We start from the raw sequence: 18,850 nt of genomic DNA on the forward strand, positions 1-18,850 counted from the left end.
ATAAAAACGAATTTACGAGCTGAAAACCGTACAATGTTATTACCCGAAATGGTTATTTCTCGGGATAAAGAGATTTCTGGACATATATTAAGGTCATCACCGGCAGTGCCGGGTATTTTAAAAGACACCAAATATTCCACCAACAAATTTCTCTCCCTTTTACCTCCACTTTCCTTTCAGTTGTACTCTTAAACGATACGCGACATGTTTTACCCACGATAGCATTGAGAAACGTTCTCCCTTTCTTCGGTTGCAGTTTTCCCGTGTGATAAGCAGCGAGAACCAAAATGGCGGCATTCGTGGCGAAGCAGATGGTCGGCAACAAGCTGAACGCGGTTAAAGGTGAGTCTTTTTCACATTTTTCTAGCGTTTACACTCTTCTACTCTTTGGTATTGTTGCACTGTTCCGATAGGAGAAAAACAGACAGCGGATAAAGGCGAGTAAGTTTTGCGTAACACCGTCGAATGCAGTTGACAGGCAATTTACGCGTTCGGAAAGATATGAGGCTCTCCGAAACGATGAAACTGTGGCGAATTAATAGGGAATTAACGGGGAATCGGAAAGCGCAGTTTCATCGTCGCGAAAGCACCGTTTCACCCTGTCTTAATATATTTCTTCGGCGAGGATACATCAGTCTTTCGCTCGGTAATTTAGCTCGCGAATTAAGATTGATCGGTTGCGCGAGCCAGGAAGGAAGAAAGCATTAGGGCAAATGACGGAGCACGCAGGATCGCTGTCTATGGATCGGCGAGACCGTGGAAAAAATTCTAGCCAACCGTCGATACTTCAATTTCCACCGTTTTTTTTTTTTTATCCTTTATTCTTCATTTTAACGTCTTCTTTTTCACAAGTCGATAAAATACCCCATCACGCGCGATTTATACTCGAAAGTACTTGGATAAATGGTTCCCGTTTAAACGCCACGAATTGATGTATACGGTAGCAATTAACCGTGTAAATCGAGGGTTAAGCGTATTTACTTTCTCTCCCAGCTAGATACCGTATTTTTAACCCATCGATCCGAGTTAAGAGAATCTTTGCTCGACGAGCGGTCAAGCGACGGATAATACTCGAAATAGAATCTCTCCGGCGGTGTCCCTTTAATGCCGTTCACGTAACTGTGTCAGCGACGTGTATAAAAAGCCTGGCTGCGAAACAACAAGAGCCAGGCCGTTAATAAGCTCGATAAACGTGGCCCGACTCCCGACGTTTTCGATTACACCCAGTAATGTATTCCATTAAAGCCGCGACAACCACACCGATGCCTCTTTCTCCGCTCTCCTTTTTTCCTCTCCCGTGATATCGTTCGAGGGGTAGAGGACAGCCCCTTTCGGTCCACCACGACTGACCGTCACATTTCGATTGACAGGAATGAAGATACGGTATCGGAAGTTTCTTCGATATTTGAATTGATCGGGAGTATCGATAAAATTGGACGTTATAGTGTTCCCATCGACGGTCAATTACAGCATTCACGGTCATCTTTATCGACCGGCTCGCGAATCAAATTGCTGCCAAATCGAGTCGGTGTGTAATTAAATCAGCGCGCAATTAATCGTTCACGCGGTTTATCATTTACTCGTCCTCTCCAATTTCATTTACCTAGTTCTGATTTCCCTAGTGTAAGGGGTTTCAGTTTAAACAGTGCTCAATTTACTCTCCTGCAATCCTTACAATTCTTACAATTCTTATAGTTCTTATGTTTCTGCCCGCGGTGCTCCTAACGCGTCCTTACTCTCTTGCCTTCGGGAAACCCTGGCGCAAGTTGGGGGTTTCTACCCGGCAAGGACCGCGTCGCGCGAGCACGTGGCTGGGTCCTTACCTGACCCAGCCCTTAGCGCGTGGGACCTCTCGGTCTGCGGGTCATAAACCGGCCCGAGTCCCTACCTTCACTCGACCATATTCTTACACTAGCTTCTTTCGAAATCCAGCTGAATACGCAAAGAACACCGTCAATATCGAATTCGCAATTTTCTTTCTCACTTTTTCAATACCCAGTTAAAGGGTTAATAAAAAGCAAGAGAAACCGTGGAAGAAGAACGTTCCTACCTCTGCAATATTCCGCGGATTTTTCCGGATTCCACACGAACGGGACACTTAATCATTGTTATTCAAGTTGGAATTACAAGTTGGCCGGTTAGAGCGGGAATTGAAGAACCGTGAGGCTGAGAGAAGGTCCACGCCGTCACCGGCTGGCTTGTCGGCTCTCCTGGCAACTTGAACGATGGCCCGCAATAAAACTTGTGTCATTAGGGGAAGTTTCCACCCCCGCGAGCCGAGCCAACGAGGAACCTAACCGTATCGCGGGGAATCCGTAATGGGAAACGGGGACCTTCGTCAAGCCACGACCTCGAATCTTTCTTCGGGCGAACCTTAACTCACTTGGACACAATCAATCCATCCTCCCCCCATCGCGAACGCTCCTCTCCTCTCTCTCTCTCTCTCTCTCTCCTTTCCCCCGCCTCAGCTTAAAGGAGACTTCTTTCACGTCCTTTCGCTCGTTCGTTCCACTGATGTCCGCCATTATGTACGTACATTGACCGAGGAGTCGTTCTGCGTCTTGACTTTACAACGCGGCCAGGGCTACCGGCCAGATGTAACTTTTAAATGGTCAGCGATTTCTCAGACGTTTTTGCTAACGGAGTGATTTGTCCCGGCGTCTTTTAGCCGCTGCCGCGATTTCTCGGATTCTCCATTCCCCGCGGATGGTTTAAAGTAACCAGAGCGAGTGTTCCAATTGAAAATTTAACGCAGTTTTAATAGAATTAAGAAGCTCCGTTTTACGGGAGGAATGAGCGGTGAAAGTTTGAGCCCGGTACTTCGGGGAAAATGTAATGGAATAATTTAACGTAGAATAAATTCTGAGAATAGGTATATATTTTTGGAAAAAGATAATTTCAACGAAACGAGAGAATTCCGGGTTAAAAAATGAATATTAAAAGGTAATGGGTGGAAATAGGAAGGTATTGTAGCAGCAAGGTGGGTATAGTATGTTTAAATTCCCAGAGAAAATAGTTAACGTGCAGAGCAAGAACGGGCAAGTGGTAAAGGTGACCGCCTTTCACCCTGAGGTCCCAGGGTTCGATTCTCGGTCGATCCGGATCCGATTTTTCATCATCGATTAATAATTTTTCTCTTACTCCGAGATAACAAGCAGTATAGATCAATATCGTTCTTCCAGTCTGAGGTTTTCTCGATTATTTCTCGAATTTCTCGCCACTAAATTACGACTGCAAATATTCCGAGTTGGAGTTTTGGACGATTTGTAACTATCGCTCAGAGCTTCATCGACACTATCTTCAAAAGTGGACCACGGTCCTAATCATTTCCAAAGCAATTATCACGGTTTGTCCGTCACGATGTAAAGCAATCGTTGTGGGTGAGGTTGAAGGGGGAGATTGGGGGAAGTTCCGAGTGCCGGAAACTGGTGGTTTGTTCGGGGGGCGAGCGAGGGGTTTGAACAGGAAATGCGGTAGGAAAACTTTCACCAAGCCCTAAGAGTGGGACGAATCGAATATCAATTAGTTGCATGACCTGGATAGGAAAGGGGGCACGGGGATGGGGGAAAGAGGAGAGGAAATGAGCGGGAGGGGATGGAAGAAAAGGGGAAAGAAGAGGAAAGAAATGATTACAATAGAGAGAGAGAAAATGCAACAAAAGAAGGAAAAGAAGATAAAGATAAGAGGGAGAAAAAGTTAGCAGGAAATGGAAGAAAAAAGGGGACGGGGAAAAAACATACAAGAGAAGCGGGCATGAAGTGGGAGAAAGTGGAGAGTGGTGCAGAGAGAACGAAAACTGGCCACCGTGTCCTGGTGCATCCGAATTGTGCAGCAGGTTTTTCCTCGGTCAGCTGGTTAATTGAAATCCCGTGGATCGATTGACCACGACCTACGCCGCCGTGTGTGGTGGTTGCTCGTTGGAAGTCAACCGAATGGCTTTGGTCCTCGCCTTTGGTTTATCCTATACACATCGCTCTCTCTCTCTCTCTCTCTTTGTAGCGTTTCCTCTCCCTTCTAATCCTGACCGAACGCATTTCCAAAGATGCATTCTCTCTACTCGGACGATAAAAGGGGCAACATCGCAGGGATTGTATTAGTTTCTCGAGAGATAGAGTATTTGTCACCGGAAAATCTGACGTTTCCCAGGGAAAATCTCCCTATTTCACGGTTCTCTCTCATTGTCTCGCCAGATTCAACCGGATTCGCGGCTCGAAGGAGCTCAATCCTATTCGCGGCGGATTTATTCACCGCTGAATGGTACGATTCCCACTTAAAACCGTCGATATTCGAAACGACAAGCACCATTAACCACGATTTATGTCGCTTTAGGAGTTGACGAGCTGCTGCATCTCGATCGTTGGCAAAAATAAACGGTGAATTGTTTGGTCGAGATCGCGTTAAACCGTGGAACGACAATCGAACGCGTGTTTCGACGGCTCTTCGAAATGTCAACCATAGAGGAAATAGAGAGGGGAAGGGAAATGGGCAAGACTGACGATAAACCCGGGGAGAATGGAAAATTAATGGGACGAATTGTAAATAAATAACAGCGCGCGGTTATGGTGTAAGAGGCGCGTGCAGAGGGCGGTGTAATGTGCATGCGAGCAACGATATTTATAGCGGTTGGATACGAAGATAATTATCTCTGGTATTATAAATCACACAAATGGTATGCAAATGTCGGAGCATTGTTTCGATTCGCAAAACGAGTGTGTGCACGCTGGTCGTCATTATTGATGGTTTATACGTGGCGTTACTGTTGCGTACGCATCGCTACAGACACATACACACCCGTCTACGTTCTCCCGGATTATTTCATTTACACCGTTGTACGCAGAGTGAAAGACTTGCCGTCCAAGAGGACGGAGGAGAAGAGAGAAGTAAGACGAACGCGCGTGTATGCTTCGAAAGAGAAAAGCCAAAGGTTTGCCAACTATCGAGTTTACCAAAAGCGGTGGCTCAAGAGCGCGGGACGAGCGCGCAGAGGATTAAATAATATTTGCGCTCGTACATAGGTCGGGCGTGCGCGCGTGTGTTAGGCAGAAGTTTGGTTCTGGCCACGAAGTCGCTAATGGGGCTCAAAGGATTTGCGGAGGGATTAAGCCGAGCATAGCCGGTGAAGTTTCCTCAGCTCCAAACATAGCAAACTTCTTTCGATGCGCCTCTCTATCCGTGCCGGAAATCCGAAAAATTGGAACTTCCCCAAACTTTCCGTCAAAGGGAAGACTAATACCCTACGCTCGTACAAATTATCGTCGAAAATATTATCCTGATCCATGGAAACCGCAGTACTATTTCAACCGATGGAAAATATCCGAGGCTTCTCCTGCCTGCAAACATTACGTCGAATCTACTTGTCTCCGCGTTCGTCTTCGAGTCTGCACACTGCGATACGATTCAAAATAAGAATAACCTCGTTTCGCGCATGGGACGTGCCTAAGGCGGGGCTAGAACGTCCGAACCCCCCACTTAACCGCCTATGCGCAGAACGGACGAAAATCGGTCCGAGAGCGAGGTTATTCTTATTTCGAACGGACTTTAGGTGTAAGCGGACCCCAGCTTTCCCTTTTTGGGTGTCCAGAGACAGTTCGACAGAGCATTTGAAAGAGTAAAGCCGCGTCCTCCGAGTCGAAGAATAAACGGAATATTTTATTTCCATAATCCATTTTCAATAGTTTGAAGTTAAAATGAAATTTTGCCGCCTCTTCCACTTGCTAAGACGTCCCCGATAATTTCCAAGCAATACCGAAAAGTGCTCAAAAAGACAGCTAATTAATGGAGCGATAAACTAACCGATTGTCGCGTATTCTATCCTGGTAGATTCAGCATGGTTGCATCAATTACCTCGGTGTATCCGGGATCGCATCTGGACCGAGGGCAGAGGCCCTGAACTATGGCGGATCCAGGCTGCGGTCGGAATTGGCCAGAGCGTAGCTGCGTTGCTGGTCGACCGATGTGTGCCGCGCGGTTCCGCGGCGAACCCGGCAGAATGATCGTCGTGCAATTTAAATGAACTCCCACGTGAACTCTATTTACGATGCGTCTAGAGTCCTCCTTTTTCCCCGGGAAACGAACAAAGACCAGGCCAGAAACAGAAGACCCGCCGCCACTCGGCGGGGCGAGCTTTTCCGCGACTTATTCCGTTCGCGTCTGAATTATTTTCCAAAGCTGCTTCCGGCTGCTCTTCAACGATCGATTCGCCTCGAATCGAGGAACGAATAGAGGGTCCGCTGTGGCTTGAATTTTAATTACACGACCACGAATGGAGAAAAATATTTCATCGGTCGGAGGAAAAAAAGAGAAGCCGGCAATTCGAAACGAAAGATTTCGTTCACCGTCGAATCTATCTGGATGAAATGAACAAAGTTGGGGGTAGAGTTCGACGTTGATATTAATACGTATACCGAACGGTGGTATGGTCTTGAAAGCAGCGGACATTCGCGGTACATTCGATACTCGTCACTCGCGTTTAAGCCCGGACTTTTGGATGGAACGCGCGAGTGGACGGTACACACCGTACGTTGTATTGGCGAAAGTGCATTCGTGTGAACGGCAGCGGAGACAGCTGTGCGCCATGATGGCTCGTTGAAATGCCTAGACCGGCCCTCAAATAAATCACGAGCCGCATAATTAATTGGGACGATTGTTTGTCGCGCGGCGATATCGATGAACAGGACGGATCGCCGTTAAGCCGCCCCCCTCCCACGTCGATATCCCATCCTCGCGCGTGTATACGACCTTGGGTCCTCGCGTTCCAATTCAAACCAGAATTTCCCAATTCCATTTGTCGAACGAGTAAAATACCTCCGGCGAGAAATTTTCATTAAGGTGAAGAAAGCCAAGGGACGTGTGGAAAGAGGGAAGGTTTTAGTTGACGAGCATTTTCTTGCGGAATTGCACGGTTCGAATAGTAGGTAGGTACTATCGTGCTCGGTTAGTTTCCGTGGAAAGGATGGCGTACATAGGCAGGGCTACTTTTATAGTCCACCCTGTTTAATCACTCTAATAAAAACGATTTCACGCCGCCCATCGGGGCCACTTTGAAAATTAGTTTCGCGTCCGGTTTTCGACTGTCGCGCGTGACAAACCGGGACACCCGGCTACCGATCCACGGCCAGTTATTAAATTAACCTGGCGGCGGGCCGCGCAAAACCGGTTCGAATAATTAAACGTCACTCAGTGGCAAATATAAAACAAACGAAGCGCGGAGGCTTTGGTAACGTGTATTACGCAAATCGACCGCAACGAGACTCCCAGCTGTCCCGTAATATTTTACAAAATAATTTCTCTGTCGTCCGGTATTGATTTCTCCCCGTGACTGTGTCCTTAATTTCACAATTTTTCGGTAGTTTTCTTCGTGGCGAAGCGTCGAATAAAATTTCGCGCACCTTCGCTGGAAGAATTTCTCCGGTGGTGGTTGAAAAGGGTTTCTAGCAAATTGAGATGGCAAAATGGCAACGTTTTAACGAAGAAGAACCACTTTTTACGCAGGTGATAACTCGAAGCGCCGGATAAAAAAGGAGAACGAAGATACGGTGGTAGATAAACAATCACGTAGAAATTTCAGATCAAATTGGCTCGTTAGTTTTCGAGAGATGTTCTTATCGGAGGTGAGACGAAATTGCATAACTTGCTCGATTCACTCGCGCTGTCTTATTCCACGCCGTCGGTGAAACTATTCGGAATTTTCTCAGTCCGCCGGTTAACGAGAAATTGAACGACGAGGGGGAAGATAGTTTCGCCGATGAAAACGTCGGGGCGAGTTTGTGAAAAATGCCTCGGGGAAGTCGCGTGTCGCGATCATTCTCGGGGACAGGAGTTATTTTTCCCGCGCAAGAACGTCGCGCCAAGTTGGCGGCGGAGACGAAATAATTCTGGAGGCCGCGCATTGTGCACCGGTGACCCTTATCCCGGGATTGTGCCGCGTTAAATAAGAACAAAAGCTGCGCTTTTGTGCCCGGGCCGCTTTATGCCGGCGCGCACCATTGCACCGAGTTCTGAATTAATCACGCGGATACTCCATTTGCGTGGTTTCTCGTCGTCAAGAATTCCCAAGGATGCTTCCACGACTGGCTACCTATCTCTCGCGCGGCTTCTTCTTCCTCCTTCCTCCTTCCTCCTCCTCTTCCCCCCTCCTTTCCTCTCTTTCTCGTTTCTCGCGGGTAATTAGACGGGTTTTCGTTCAATTAAGAGCCGGCCAAACCGTTTGCCTGGCAATTAGAACGACGCTTGTTATCGCTCGAAACTTCTTAATTCGTCCACTCGTTTATCCAATCTTCTTATCCCTTTTGTTACCAGTCCCCGAGAGAAGTTGTAATTCTGATGTCATGCGCCACTCGTTTGAATGGCCGAGAGGAGCTGGGGAGAACCTGAATTAAACGTGGAAAATATCTTCCTTCTTCGAGATACGCGAGGAATGAGAAAAAGAAACTGGCTGTACGACGGCGGAACTTCGAGAAAATCCAGAAAATATCGACGCAGTTTCCTCTGTCCGGCCTGAAATTCAGGCTAGTTTGCAATTATGTCGTCGAATGAAAGCGCGGCTTTCAGCGAAAAGAAAAATTCCCTCCCTTGTAATTCCTGCGACACGCGTTGACCCGAGTTCCTGAAATTCTTGCCTTTTCCAGCCGACGCAGTCGCAGACACGCTAAACATTGTGCCGCCGTTGTTCACGTTGCAATTACTTTAGCCGAGGGACGGTGAAAATAACGGTATCGTTATCGCTCGCGGTTCATACTTGGGCGGGGTATATAGGAATTAAGGGTCGGCGATTGGACACGATCAATCAGACGATAGTAGAGAAAATTCAGTTGATTCCGGTTGATTCCGGTTGATTCCAGTTGACACAGTTCGGAATCGATGAGTTACAATCGACGACGAGGCTGATCCACGCGCTAAAATTGACGCTAGATTACCGTAATCTGAAATCGACGCCCGCGGTAATTATTAATTAACAATGTATGTACCGGCGCGCGAGAGCTCTGTATTTGATAATTTATCGCTAATTAATCGAACGTCGATAATCAACGCTATCCTCGTTAATGTACATCGAAAATAATCATTATCAGCCGTGGTTCGCCGATAATTTCACGTCTAGGCTCTCTTTCTTCCCGTAAAATTCCACCCGTTGGCTGTTTTCGAAAGAATCGCGCCGTGTAGGATCAGTTGTACAGGAACGAAAGGGTTAATCAGGATTGCTCGTCACGTCCGAAGCAAATAGAGTAACGTTCGACGTCGTCGAATTTGATCAAATTGAAAATTGGATTAAACACCGTGGACCATCCGGCAGTTGTGCGACGTTCTAGGTGGGAATTTCTTGGGGGAAATTTCATCGGAACGTCGGAACTAACAAGAATCGCGTTTTAAAGCGACCACCCGGAAGGGGATGTGCTTTTCACGTTGGGCGGGAGAATTTTTCGGCCGTTTCGTAAATGCGGATCGTTTATCTTGCGACTTTAATTTCGGCGAGGCGCGACACGGCCGCTGCGGATATTGCTGTCGCGAAGACGGAAGGGGCGAATAAAACGAAACGGCGCTCGTTTATAAAATCCGCGTGACGCTTTCGAAACGATCGGTCACGGACATTCCTCCGCGCGACACTTTGCTTCCCAGATTCGCGCCGCGCCGGTGAAGTTTCTTCTCGTGAGAGGCGGTAATTTTGCCGATTGGAAGATAGACAAATCGAGGACTCGCGTTGCAGGCTATGCAAGAATTTTTGGAAAAGAGTTAGAAATCTGCGAGATCGAAGTGAAATAGTATTTGATCGACAAAGTATCGGTGTAAATTGTGTCGACGATTAATTTTGGCAAAGATAAAACGACGGGGCCTTATAAAACTGCTGTTCAGCAATAAAAATAAGTATTCTTTTTATGTTCGAAAACACTTCAAAATACCATAAAACTTGCAAAAACAAATGATCACATATGGATTTTTAATATAATTATTTAGTTATTGATTAATACGTACTCCTTGTGTGGGATATTTTAAAGCGACAGCGAAAGGGTTAATTGAGCGAAGACGTTTTGCAAATTCTATTTAGTGGACTGTATTAGGTTGCACAATCTGAATCACACACCGTGGTCGACAATTGTCTCTGATACGTTGTTCTCCACATATTTCCCTGTTCTACTTCTAATTTCTTATATATTTATTTAACAACGAGCGAGTGACGCAAATTTAAAATTGCAAGGAGGGAAAGAAGAAGGTTCCAGCTCGAGTCGAACGTGACCAGCCTTCCAATTGTTTCACTCATTGCCAGTTACACCGACGACAAAGCTGCTCGGTGTCAATTAAGACTACTTTTAAGTGATTCCAAATTTTTACTGACTTCACTGGCTTAAATTGAGCGAAGACATTTGCAAATTGTATACAGTGGGCGGTATTAAATTGCACGATCTCAGTTTTACACACCGTGGTCATCAAGAACGTATAAACTGACCGCTAATCCATCTTTTACCCACCAATTTGACAAGTAATTCGAAATTTGTCGCCTGAATCCTACCTCGAGTGAAATTCCACGAGATTTCCGAAATTTCGAAACTCGATAAAGGCGGTGTAATAAATCGAGACGGGTGAAAACAGTTGGCAAGCAGATTTTACCAGGGATCGAGCAAACGATCGATCAGGCCGCGACGTTTCCGGTAAAACGCATCGGCCAGTAGGGCGCATTATAGGGGCGGCGTGTTTCGCGATATTTAATTAAATCCCCGGCTCGTGGGTAGAAAGTTCTGTCGATAGTTGGGGAACAGTTAGCAACCGCGTTTAACCGTCGAGGATCGGACATTTCGCGGACACGGACAATCCACGTGGCCGTTTCCCAGCGTCGGAACGCCGCAACGTTCCGCGAACCAATTCCATTCGCCGATACTATTAACCGATCGATTTTCCACCCTGGTACTCCTGCCGCGAGGAAAATAAATGTTTCCTCCGAGACACGAAACCGAGGAATTTGTGGACTCGTCTCGAGAATATTTTCATCGAGGTTACCGGTTGCTTCGAAACGCGTTGGTTTCTAAGTCTCCCACTTTAGTTTCTTGTTTTACACGCGAGTCGCCGCGCGTTCGTTTTTTGTCACCGTGATTGCCCACGGAAACGTGTCCCTGAAAACCTCCATTAACCCTTTCAGGACGATAGAAAACACTACGAATGCAAGCAATAAACTTATATACTTTTGAGCCTAACCATGAACTCGTATATTCGAGGAAAATGTAATTTTGACATAATTTAGTATTAACACGTTAAGCGCGGCGTCAGTTCGTGGGGACTGACGGTGAACTTTCCGTTTAGGCGGCGTCGGTCCGTGGGACCGGCAGTATCATGTTTAAAACATAAATGTTATGCACGTCTCCCTCTTTTTTTTGCAATTTATGAACACTTCTTCTATCAACCCGGATTGATATTTCTTCGTCTGAATGCCGTGTGAGCGCATTTGTTATCTTCTGTTTATATTCTATAACCGAACAGCTCGCCGTCTGAACGGCAATCCGTACTTCTATCTATCTTAGGATCTAAGTATCATCCTAAAAATTCCGCGCTTACTTTAATCCGTTACAGCAAAACGACTTTCTTCCAATGAAATTTGAACGGTTTCCTTCTATCCGCCCTAAGAAATTCTAAGCTAAATAGAAAGAATTCTAATTGCTAGAACAAGTGGAAGGATTAACAGTTTAGGCGTCCGAAACCACCGCCGAGTTGGAGTGCCTCAGCCCGGGCGCAGGGAATCCGTCTTGCGACATAGGCGTCCCGCACCCGGCGTTAAGTTAGCCTAGACCCCTCTACTTCTCTCAACTGGGCTTGGGACCAGCTATGGCAGTCGCCCCCAGTGGGACTCTGGGTGGCCGCCTTCCAGGGAGGGTCAGGCGTAGTTTGTATCGCTAAATAAACACAAAGGCGTAGAAATACCTGGTTCCTTCGCTTTCTTTGAAACGCTCTTCAGCGCGTTCTGCAGATAGTCTGGCTCGATAAAAACTGAGGGAAACGAATAGCAAAGGATTGGAAATTGGTGGAAGAATTAGGGCGGAGGTGGTTCAAGGCCGGTATAAAATCCTGGCGGAACGTCCAGAATGAGGTGGACGAATGGAGGTTGTCGCGACGGAACGCGCGGTCCTTTATCGAGGAATCCTGGCCCGGTGAACGCGTCGCGCGAATCGTTTGCAGGAATTAATTCCGCGCGGCCGGTGAAAGAACGCCACGAGCATTGTTGAACAGGAATTCCAGCTCGTAGCGTGAAACGCGTCCACGTTTATCCACCTTTTTTCCACGTTCGACAACGTTCCGCTTCGGTTTTCCACCGCGTACAGATGTAATTTCCCGGAGCTCTCCGTCCCTTTTTTCGATACCCGCCTTTCCCCATTCAACGAACTTCAGATACGCTCATAATTCCGGTTTCCTTTTTTCAGTTTTCGCCGGAAGTTTGGGAGGATCGCTCTTGTAAAATCGCGACGTTAACCAAAATCGGATCGTTATAAATTTCCACGGATTTGATCGGAGCGCGATCTTGATCGAGCGGAAGTCGACAAATCAGGCTGAATCGCGGCGCTAATCCCATTAACGATCTGCGCGGATTCACCTGGACGTTTGATCCACCGCTGGTTAATTATTTTTCCCTTCCCTCTTGAATCGACGCGGCGCTTTTCAATTCGCGAGAGGGGATCAACCGATCGACGGTTTAACCTGGCACGCATCGATTCGTGATCGTTAACGCTGCGTACACTAGCTACCCGTGATCATCGACGTCCGTCTGGTGATTATGCTAATTGTAACTGCAATTATTCGACGGCGTGCGCGGTGTGTAATCGATATGGCAACGGTATAACGTTCGGGAACTCTGACCCACGGTGTAAACATGGTTTCGGCAAGTTGCCCACTCTGCCAATGGGCAAACGAGAACGTATACGCGGAAATATGCGGATACTCGAGCGAAAGTATGGAATTATTATTAAAATCGAGTAATTACGACATCGGATACTTTATACTGCAGCAGAAGATCCAAGGCTGGAGTAACGATCGAAACTTCTGGAGATTTGTTATTTACTTGAATATCTTGCAGCGTGAAGAAACGATCGGGAACTGTAGATTCGCGAAATTAATTTGAATACCGATACAGAAGCTCGAATTAGCCGGCAATTCTTGTATACGCTAATTAAATAGCGGATAGAGGAAAGTTTGGAACAGAATGCGAGCAATTTAATTAACAAAGGAATCGCGGGCAGGAGCGTGAAAGCGGCGAGAACAGTTGGAACGTGATCGGGACGTGAAAGTGTGATTCGACGAGGGCGTGATCCATCGAAGCGTCGTTTATTAGGTCGAAACGCGCGATTGTTGCCGTGGCACGGCAGTCCCGCAGTCATAATTATACTAACGGCAATTACGATTATTTCCAATGAAATTCAACGGGGAGGTTCGAATCGATAAAAGCCGCGGTAGCCAGATATCAATCGTTGATCGAGAGACGCATTAACATAATTAAAAAATGATTAAGCGCCACTTGCCAGTGATAAACGTGACCCCGAATATTCGATTTTCCACGAGCGTCCCGCACGCGTGCAGTCACCGTCCAGAATTGATAAAACTTGGGGCACGCTCGCGCGTATTTTACTCGATTTAATTATCCGTTCGAATTCCTTCTCTCTGCTGTCCCGGTTATAATCGTATTTCTCTCGTTCTCGAAAATTACCCGCTTCTCGAAACGTTCTGTCCGCGGATCGATAGTCGTCTAACCGATCGAGAACTTCCCCTGCAATTTCTGCCGACGGTGACTTCTTTGTTCCAACACCGGGATACGCCGATCTCTGGTCGGGTAACGAGGATGCGGCTTCACGCAAACGAAAACGTCGATCATCCTCTCTCTGTTCGTCTGGCTTTCACTGCTAGCGGTTCTCCGTCACGATTATGCTAATTGCTGCAGCTGCAATCACTCGCCGTGTGACGGTGCCCTTTCCCTCTGCCCCTCTCACGTGGACCCTCTGGCCGATCGATCGACAAGGATCTGCAGACGCAACGCGCGTTACCGCCGCCGGGAAACGCTAATTAATCGGTCGCTGCTAATTCGACCGGATCATTTGCATGGAGATATAACTGCAGACGTGAGACCACCGCGGGACTGTCGCGATAAAACCGCGGAGAGAGCGTTCGCCCCGCTCTTTCGTCAAACTTGGGAGAAAACGTGGAAAACCGATGGAAATTGCAGGATTCCGGGAGAGCGTTCGATCGCGGCTAAAAGAGGCGGACAATTTCCCGTAATCGCGGCCGATCTCTTCTTAAATTATTCACCGCGGGAAAGTGGGTCATTATTTCGTGCATTAATGTAATTGGCCAGCCGCGAGCGCGGTCGATGCCAGCTAGCATTGTCCGCCGGCGATTATCGCGATCGAATCTTCGGAGACGTTCCCGAGGAACGCGCGGAACGGAGAAATTGCCACGAAATCGCGGCTGCTCTTGATCGATGCGCAAAGTGCTCGAGCGTGTTGCCACGCCAGCTCCTGCCCGGAACTTCCTTTCCGCGTTCACAGATGAGGGAACAGGGCCGAAAGGGGGCCCGCGCATGCATAATTCGATTTTCCATCCCGATCTAATGGCATGATTAATAGGACCATTGTCTCCAAGCGGAACACCACGCCAACTCCGATTCCGTTTCAGTGTACGAATGGTAAGGCAAGTTCTCCCCCCTCAAGTTTCGAATTTAAACGACGAAATTCGTTCGATTCTAGTTAAGAGACTGTCGAAGATTCCGGGAAAAATTCCTCCGAGTACCTCGAGGAACAATTTCATTCGATCAGACCTGTTACGGAAGACAAGGCGACGCGATCGAATCTTCCACGAACCGAGAATCCATTCGGGATCGATGAAACCTACCGGCTCACTCGGAGCCCTTATTGCATCGAGATGCGCGTGTGTGCAGTTGCTGAGCAAAGAAGGCTCTTTTTATCCGACGATGTTCCATTCCCGATGCCTATTTACCCCGAAGTCGAGGTATATCGTGGCTGAGCGCGTAATTTCTACGCTGCCGAGAGATATCGTCCCTTTCGCGTGCCATTCTCACCCTACCGCCCAGCCCCCAGTCCGACTCGCCCCTTTCGACGGACTATATTAAGGATTCCAGGAGGATGCTGCCGCATCCAGGACCACCCGGCATCCTCACACACACACACGCACACACAGCAGCTGGCTGCGGCTTACGGTGAGGCGCGGCGACGTTAAATGAGCATTCGTCGCATTGAATTCCTTGTTCGTGTTGGTGGGCGTCGCGGAAAAATGCCAGCCGGTGTGCATGACGCTTTATTAAGTTTGAATTGGACTCGGGAATAGAATTTCCGCGTGGCGTGGTGGTCGTGCTCGATGGAATTAAAAGGCCCTCGAAGGATCCTAAGGAATCTGCCGAGCGAGGAGAGAAAAGGACGTGACTCGAGGACCGGTTTCAGGGCCATTCAACAGCCGCGTCTCCGCAAATTGCTTCGCATCTTCTGTCTCGCACGGGAACAATCGCCGACAACTGGTTGCCGTGGCTGCGCAAGATCGAAAATCATCTCGATTGTTAGGGCTGGCGTTTCCTCCTTCTTCTTCTTCGTCTCTGCTCGCCTTTGAGGGAAACGGGAGGAGAATGATTTTTCTTGAAGGCGAATCGTTTTTTGAAATAAAGCGATACAGCGGTAGATGGGAGAGATAAACGAGTATAATTCCAGAGAGAGAGAGAGAGAGAGAGAGAAGAGACGACGGGGAAAAGACTTTTGGGTAGAGATTCTCAGAGCTACTCGACGCGATGCAAATTACATCCGTCGAACATCGCCTCTCGAGGCTAGGAGAGACGGACTGCACGGTTGTGATCGAGGAACCGTAAAAGGCTGTCTGAAGAAGAGGTTGCACTCGAAAAATGGAAATCCATTCCTCAACATGGTAATTCTTTCCGGCGGCCGAGTCTAATAGACTATCGTTTACCCAACGCGTCCTCGCTCGCTCGCTTCCGTTTCCTTCTCGAGGGCGTCGCGTCCACTTTTAACTCATTACCGTCGCCTCTAATTAGAACTACCGGCGACTAATTCCGCGGATCCTTTCCGTCGCCGTGGCCAGAAAATTAAAACGCATGAAATTCCCACGACCACGTAGAAAAAGCAAAAGAGGATTCGCCTATTTTAATGGAGTCTCCGAGCGTGCAAGCGTGTAGTAACCTCGCCTGGTCAGGAACAAAGAGACCTCGAACGACGAGATTCCTCTCCGTAATACACAGATTTCTGACACTAGGGAAATAAAAATGAACAGCAGGGGAGTTTTTCGTGTGATAGGGAAATTAAGACGACGCCAATTTTTCTAAATTTTCACGCGTCCCACGTTGCCGACCGAGCCAACTTCCAATTCTCCCCTGCCTCTCCTCTTCCTGTTCCGGAGAAAAAACGACTTAGCACGGAGTTAAGCCTGTCTCGAAACTCTGACAGTTTAATAACGAGGTCCTGGGTGGCCCATTCTACCAAGCTGCTCGGCCAGAGCCTTCCATAAATTGATCCAACGGGAAGAGAATTTAAGAATTATCACTAGCCCGTGGAGTACGTTTCTCTGTTCCATTTGCACGCCGGCGGAAACGGGTAACTGTTCTATTTCGCGGCGTCATCGAAATAAAACGCGGAGTTTCAAGCGGCGCCAGAGGTGGAAAGAGGCAGAGTACGGCATTGTTTCTTTCCGCGGATTATGCGCGGGCATTAGCATAAGACGGGACAGAATAGCGCGGGACACTTAACGAGATTTTAACGAGCATCCAACGCGTCGTTAATGCCCGCTGAATCGCAATCGTCGCGATTTCCGGCGTTCTACGTGCTCCGGATAAATTCCCCTTCGCTCTAACCATATTAATTACGCGTCGAACCAAGTCGAATTCGTTAACTTTCAAATATTCCACGAGGAAATGAATAGAAATTGTTCGCGTTACTGCTTCTCCTCCTCCTCCCCTTAAGAGCAGTCGTTTTCGATTAAGTAATTCGAATCGGAGTACTGTTTCAAAGAGTAGAAGAAATTTTTTCAATTCTCGAGAAGCTCGGGACGCTCGGGTCGGTTGGAAGTTAATTCCAAGTTCCGCGGATATACTTGACGGGAGTCTGTTGAATCCGAAATTAAGGGGAATCGGCGGGAATTTGCATTCGGTTTAGCCTGGTCGTCTCGACTCGGAGATTAGCGCGTAATTTAGAGTTCCTGAAACCTCGCCACGCGTTATTCTCTCCGTCTTTGTCAGCCATATACGAACAGTTGGACGATTTCCTATAAAACTGCCACGCCTCCGTACTTTTAGGGTAGTTAAAAATAACGAAGTTGCCATTCACGGGATCGCAGTCGCTCGATTCTCGAGTGCTTTCTTTTTTCCACGGAGAAAAGAGAGGGGGGGGGGGAGGGAAAGTTGCCTAAGGTCTGTATTATAAACGAACATAGGAAGCGAAAGTTTCCCTTGGTCTTTTTAATACGCGCGAAAAGCGCATTCCGGTTGGCAGGCGGGCCAGGTCGGCGCGGAAACGCCATAAACCTCTCGGTGAGAAAAGTTTCGCGATGGAAGGGCCGGGGGAGAGAGAGAAGGCGTCGCGAGAAACGAGCCTGATTATTTTATTCCGACGAACGAGTTTCGCAAAGTAGCCGGGGCGAAATTTTTCACCAGGCGACCTTTCGGCCATTGTTGCATTATTAATGCATCGGATCGACTCTCGCCGCCCGCCGAGATACTTGTCAGTCGTTTCCTGAATGTTTCACCGTGCTCCTGAAACTTTCCAACCCGGGGAACAATGGCTAACGCGCCGCTCCTATTACCCTGTATTATGAATCGCGTCCCGGGCATTCGATCCCCCGCAACTTTTCCTCCCACCCCCTTTTTTTTTTAATCTCCTATAATTTAATCTGCGGCCACTTGAAGTTTCTCCACGGCGAGAGTGTATTATTTTGCCGGGAATTGGTTCGTACGTGAAAATCGAGCTTCGCCTTTCAGGAAAAGGAGCGATAGCACCCTTGCGACTAGTCGTACGTCAGCTAGATACCATTATTATTAACAAAGTGAGATGTAGTTCGATTAGAGTGATACGGTAAAATTAGAGCCGTAAAAAAATTGCTTATTACAATTCTACAATTACAGCTGACTTTTGTGTCTAACGTAGCAGCGAAAGTACTAATTACAACTAGCTAGCTCCACTTGTGGTTCTTCACGCGACACACTCTACCGACTCGTCACAGCCATCCCGTCTCGAAAAGTCACCGTACCCTCGTGATTCCAGTGGTCGGAAAACGAGCTACTCTTCTCTCTAGCGACCTTACAAGCAGCCAGTCGCCGGTGGTGGCTTCGATCCCAGATAATTATTTCGCTCGTTAGCGGTATCAGTTAATGTTTTTCGATAAACGACCGCGGCGAAGGAACGTCTGTCGGTGAAGCAGCCTTCGTCGGGCCGATTCAATTCGCGGCTGGTTGGCGTTATCGGAAAAATCGGGAGCACACAGTGTCCTCCTCTCCCTCTCTTTCCGTGCGCTATATCGTTCGGCAAACTTCCCTTGGAAAAGCGATTTTCATGAAACTCCTGGCGCAGCGTTCCGCGCGAGCATTTTTCGAATGCCAGCGTTATTAAATGTCCGATATCGGGCCGCCGCCGGTGACATAGTATCGGTGCACGGTAGACGCGTGCGCGAGGCCACCGCGTGCGTTAAAAATCCACGTGAGGAATTTTTTGGAAAATGTATCGGTCTGATACGCCGGCTAATGCCGTGGGTACACGCGGCCGCGCGTCGCGGATTCCCCTATGGTCGAATTCGTTTAATCCCCCCTCTCTCTCTGGCCGATGTGCAAATCGCGCGTGGAAAACAGTCACGGCAGATTTATGCGGCAAATATGCCCGCT

The 18,850-nt window shown here is 47.9% G+C and overlaps 1 protein-coding gene across 1 annotated transcript in view; it reads left to right on the forward strand.

Annotated features, from left to right (window-relative positions):
* The first annotated feature begins 260 nt into the window (after positions 1-260).
* The window catches only part of LOC108573912 (complexin), a 127,769-nt gene continuing 109,179 nt past the window's right edge, over positions 261-18,850 (forward strand). Inside the window, exon 1 of the mRNA XM_017936407.1 lies at positions 261-342. Coding sequence (XP_017791896.1) covers positions 288-342 — 55 coding nt within the window. The 5' untranslated portion in view covers positions 261-287. The remainder of the gene's footprint in view (positions 343-18,850) is intronic.

The sequence above is a fragment of the Habropoda laboriosa genome, unplaced genomic scaffold (genome assembly GCF_001263275.1).
Source record: "Habropoda laboriosa isolate 0110345459 unplaced genomic scaffold, ASM126327v1 scaffold111, whole genome shotgun sequence".
Lineage (NCBI taxonomy): Eukaryota > Metazoa > Arthropoda > Insecta > Hymenoptera > Apidae > Habropoda > Habropoda laboriosa.